The sequence below is a fragment of the Astyanax mexicanus genome, chromosome 5 (genome assembly GCF_023375975.1).
Source record: "Astyanax mexicanus isolate ESR-SI-001 chromosome 5, AstMex3_surface, whole genome shotgun sequence".
NCBI classification, from domain to species: domain Eukaryota; kingdom Metazoa; phylum Chordata; class Actinopteri; order Characiformes; family Acestrorhamphidae; genus Astyanax; species Astyanax mexicanus.
Window position 1 is genome coordinate 34,181,881 of NC_064412.1, and position 3,823 is coordinate 34,185,703.

Consider the following 3,823-nt stretch of genomic DNA (forward strand, 5'->3'; position numbering starts at 1 on the left):
ATATGTTTTATACAAACCAACTTTTATCATTTTTTTAAACACACTCATGGATCTCCGAATCATTCCATTATCTTATTCCTTTAATTAAAGTTCATCGCTCCTTTAGTCTCTTCTATAAGTATTGGAACAGTGAGGCTAATCTTTTTTTTTATTTCTGCTGTAGACTAGGGTGACCAAACGTCCGTATTTCCCGGGACATGTCTGTATTTCACGTCCTGTCCCGGGCGTCCCGGGTTTTTTTTCAGAAAGTGAGGAAATGTCCTGGTTTTTAAATTACCTTCATTGGACCAGAGAGCAGTAGACAGCGTGACTGTCAGCGTGGAGCCCTCCCTCCCCCCCCTTCCGGTGCAGTCTCACAGGAAGAGCACACACACAACGCTCAATACGAATGACTGATTAAGCATTGATTCTAAGAATGTCTAAGTCAAGACAGAGAATATGCAGTTATTGTAATATTTATCTATGTGTAGGTCGGCAGGGGTGGGTGTTGCAGAAGGGGTACCCACTATATTAACTGCACGTCACGGATAGCAACCCAAATAAGCCATTGATTACATCTAGCTAATGCTAGCTAGCTATTATCATGGATCAGTGTTCAGAGCTCGCAGGTGATTCTGTGTTTCTAAAGGTTTCTCTTAATAATCATATTTAAAGGTCATATTCTCCATCATAAAAGAACCACAAAATATACCATCAAAATAAGTGTAACACTGTTAAGACTAGAGCTTCTATATTATCTCTCTGTGTGAAAATAGATTCTAACTCCCTGATTAATACTCATTATTACCCTACAGTATTACCAGAGATTTATTTTGGTCACAGCCTATGTGTTTAAAGTTATAAATATGTATAAATATAATTTATAAAATAATTGAACTTTAGTCAATCCTTTCTTTTAGTAAACTTTACTTCATTTTACTTTTGCTAAATCAATCCTTTCTTTTAGTAGACGTTACTTAATTTCTGCATACAATATAACTTAATATTATGGGGTCTCTCACTTTTGGATAAATGATCTAAAGAAGGCTTAACGTTTTATCTGTAACACTGTTTTCCACAGTAAGCTTTGCCTCCCGTTACTCTGTCGGAGAGCAACTCGGCCAAGGAGGCTCTGGCTCTGTTTTCAAAGGACGACGCATTTCAGACGGCCTGCAGGTTCTGTATCTGTTCTGTGCATCTCAGATTACAGATTAATGACTGTTATTCTTTTGTCAATTTTTAGTTTTAGTAATGGGACTGACTTTTGTCTTTGTCTGTAGGTGGCAGTGAAGATAGTCACAAAGCAGAAAAGGCACCGCTATTTCCAGAGCGTAAGTGCACCTATCTTTAAAGCCGTAGTAAAAATTCTACCAATACCTAGCTAGCAACAACACATGGTGGTCCCGCCTTCTTCTCACTGTTCTTTACTGACAGTTCCTCACCATCTAACTAACTCTATACTATTTACTTTTCTGTAGCCTGATGGGACCAAAACCGTACCCGCAGAGGTTGCTCTGATGCAGATGGCGAACCAGCCACCCTCCTGCCCCAACATTATCCAGCTGATCGAATGGTTTGATGAGCCTGACCGTTACATCCTGGTCCTGGAGCTCCCTGACAAATGCAGGGACCTGTGGAGTTACCTTAACCTCTTTGGTGGAGCGGTAAAAGAAGACATAGCCCAAAAAATAATGCTTCAGGCAGTGCAGGCTGCATCCGAGTGCCTAAAGCGAGGAGTTCTGCATCGGGACATGAAGCTTCAGAACTTTCTCATTAACACGGACACTTCGGAAGTCAAGCTGATTGATTTCGGATGTGGAGACGAGATTGATGGGGCTGGTTATGTCTGTTCCTCAGGTGACCGTAGTTTTAAGTAGTTACTTTACTGTTAATGTTTTCAGACAGACTGTACTTTATATTAAAACACTCACAATAGCCACTGAATATTAGAAATGAACATAAGAAGCTCAACTGCTCTGCTTTCTTTCCCTTTCACAGAGGAGGATCCACTAAAGAGGTATAAGGCCAGCCCTGCAACTGCTTGGGCACTGGGCATACTTCTGTACTGGATGGTGTGTGGATGCCCTCCTTTCACAGGAATGCCCCTCTACAGTATTCCTATGAAACCAGGATTATCCACTGGTAAGTGAATGCAAGAGTTTCCTGCGTCTTTAAACTCAACATGTAGACTTTCATAACGTTGTGTTTTGTTGAAGTTGTAGTAAAAAACCCCATAAAACCTAAAGATGAAACATCTCTTTTTAATCTAAATATTTTGCACAGCTTGCCACAGTTTGATCAGCTGGTGTCTGCAGTTGAAGGCAGATGAGAGACCGGGTATGGAGGAGATCCGGCAGCATGCCTGCTTTCAATGAAGGTATTCCAGGGAGGAGAAGCAGTTAGTCCATGCCAGTCTGAGCCAAAGTTTATAATAGAAAAATCATCTTTACTTGACATTAGGTTTTTTTAAATAAGAACTGGCCTTAGCAGCATTTAGTGCCACAGAGCGCCATGACATTTTGTCAAACTGTCAAAAAGTTAAATTAGTCATCAGTTTCTGCCAGCTATAAGGCGTGAGGGTAAATTCACCAGTGTTATATATTCTTTGAGTAGACAGGGTAGGTGGCTTCCTTAAACTCTGTAGTGTAGTGAGCATGTTTATACTTATGCGTTTGTGTGTCTGCATAGGTAGAAAGACTGGATTTGGAGGGCCAATCACTGGTGCCGTCTTTGTGAAGAAGAGAAGAGAAGTCAAGAAAAGAGAAGACCGAAGGAAATCCAGTTTACGCCATCTTTTTATTATTTTTTTTTAAGTAGTCTGACCAGAGGAGGATGGGTCCCCCCAGTAGAGCCTTGGTTCCTCCCAAGGTTTCTTCCTCCAAATGTGAGGGAGTTTTTCCTTGCCACTGTCGCTCACTGGGGGTTCTACGTTCTATGTATCAGGTTTTACGAGCTATATCAGTAAATTTTATTTTATTGGAAGTTACCCACTGTTGTTGGCCTTCTTTCAAAACTGTTCTTTCAAAACTTTTACTTCTGGGTTGAGCAGTGTAATCTTGCAAAAGCCGTTGTCTTTAAAGAGGCTGAGCACAGCACTCTGAATAAAGTGATCAACAGATATGGCAGAGCAGCTTTATGGGAGGGCAAAGGAATTCTGCAGTGAAAACAACATAAAAGATGAAACTTCTGAACCATGAAGACAGCAGCCATAATCTTTGTGTGGACAAAACGCAACTTTTCCTGCTTTGAATTGATTGCCTGCTCGCTGTCTAGTGTATAATCCAACATTAATCACCCTGTTGAGCAATACAACAGGGCCGTCATCAGAATAATGTGCCCTTAAAACCATAAAAAACATTACTTCATAAAGTAATTATTTATAATAAAATAAACTATAGTAAAATACTTCAGACTACAAATTTGCATTTGATGAAAACACAGTGGGTTTCTAAAGTATATTTCAGTAGTACATGTCTGCTCCTCCACTGTGAATAAATGCAGTTCATGTTAGCATGTGTAGCATGACTGTGTTAACCAGCATAGTCCAGATGCAAGCCAAAGCCATGACACTACCTCCACTGTGTTTTACAGTTGAGCTAGTATATTTGATATCCCCAAACTTTAGCTCTGTACATTTGTTCATGATGACGTCTGCAAACAGTAGATTGTGATGCCTTCACTCCTGCCCGTTGGAGGTTGTTGCTAATGTCATTAAGAGTCGTTTAATGACCTTTAACAGAAATCATGGTGTTGCTGACATGAATTGCTACTGTTTTCCTTTCCATTTTTTAACATCTGTTACTTAGTACACCAGTGATGACTTTCTTCTTCAGGACATTCCAAA

General features: G+C 40.2%; 1 protein-coding gene across 1 annotated transcript; it reads left to right on the forward strand.

Moving 5' to 3' along the window:
• Positions 1-583: 583 nt before the first annotated feature.
• On the forward strand, positions 584-2,354 carry LOC111197138 (serine/threonine-protein kinase pim-1-like). The gene is made up of 6 exons (XM_049479651.1): positions 584-608; positions 1,061-1,155; positions 1,260-1,310; positions 1,458-1,845; positions 1,978-2,121; positions 2,263-2,354. Exons 1-6 carry the CDS (start codon positions 584-586, stop codon positions 2,352-2,354), a joined length of 795 nt encoding a protein of 264 aa, XP_049335608.1.
• The last annotated feature ends 1,469 nt before the right edge of the window (positions 2,355-3,823 follow it).

Excerpts from the sequence above, each read along its gene's own strand:
- LOC111197138 (XM_049479651.1), top strand. The coding sequence starts at position 584 with ATGGATCAGTGTTCAGAGCTCGCAG. Across the intron at positions 609-1,060 it reads TCAGTGTTCAGAGCTCGCAG|TAAGCTTTGCCTCCCGTTAC; the intron begins GTGATTCTGTGT and ends TGTTTTCCACAG. Across the intron at positions 2,122-2,262 it reads GAAACCAGGATTATCCACTG|CTTGCCACAGTTTGATCAGC; the intron begins GTAAGTGAATGC and ends TATTTTGCACAG.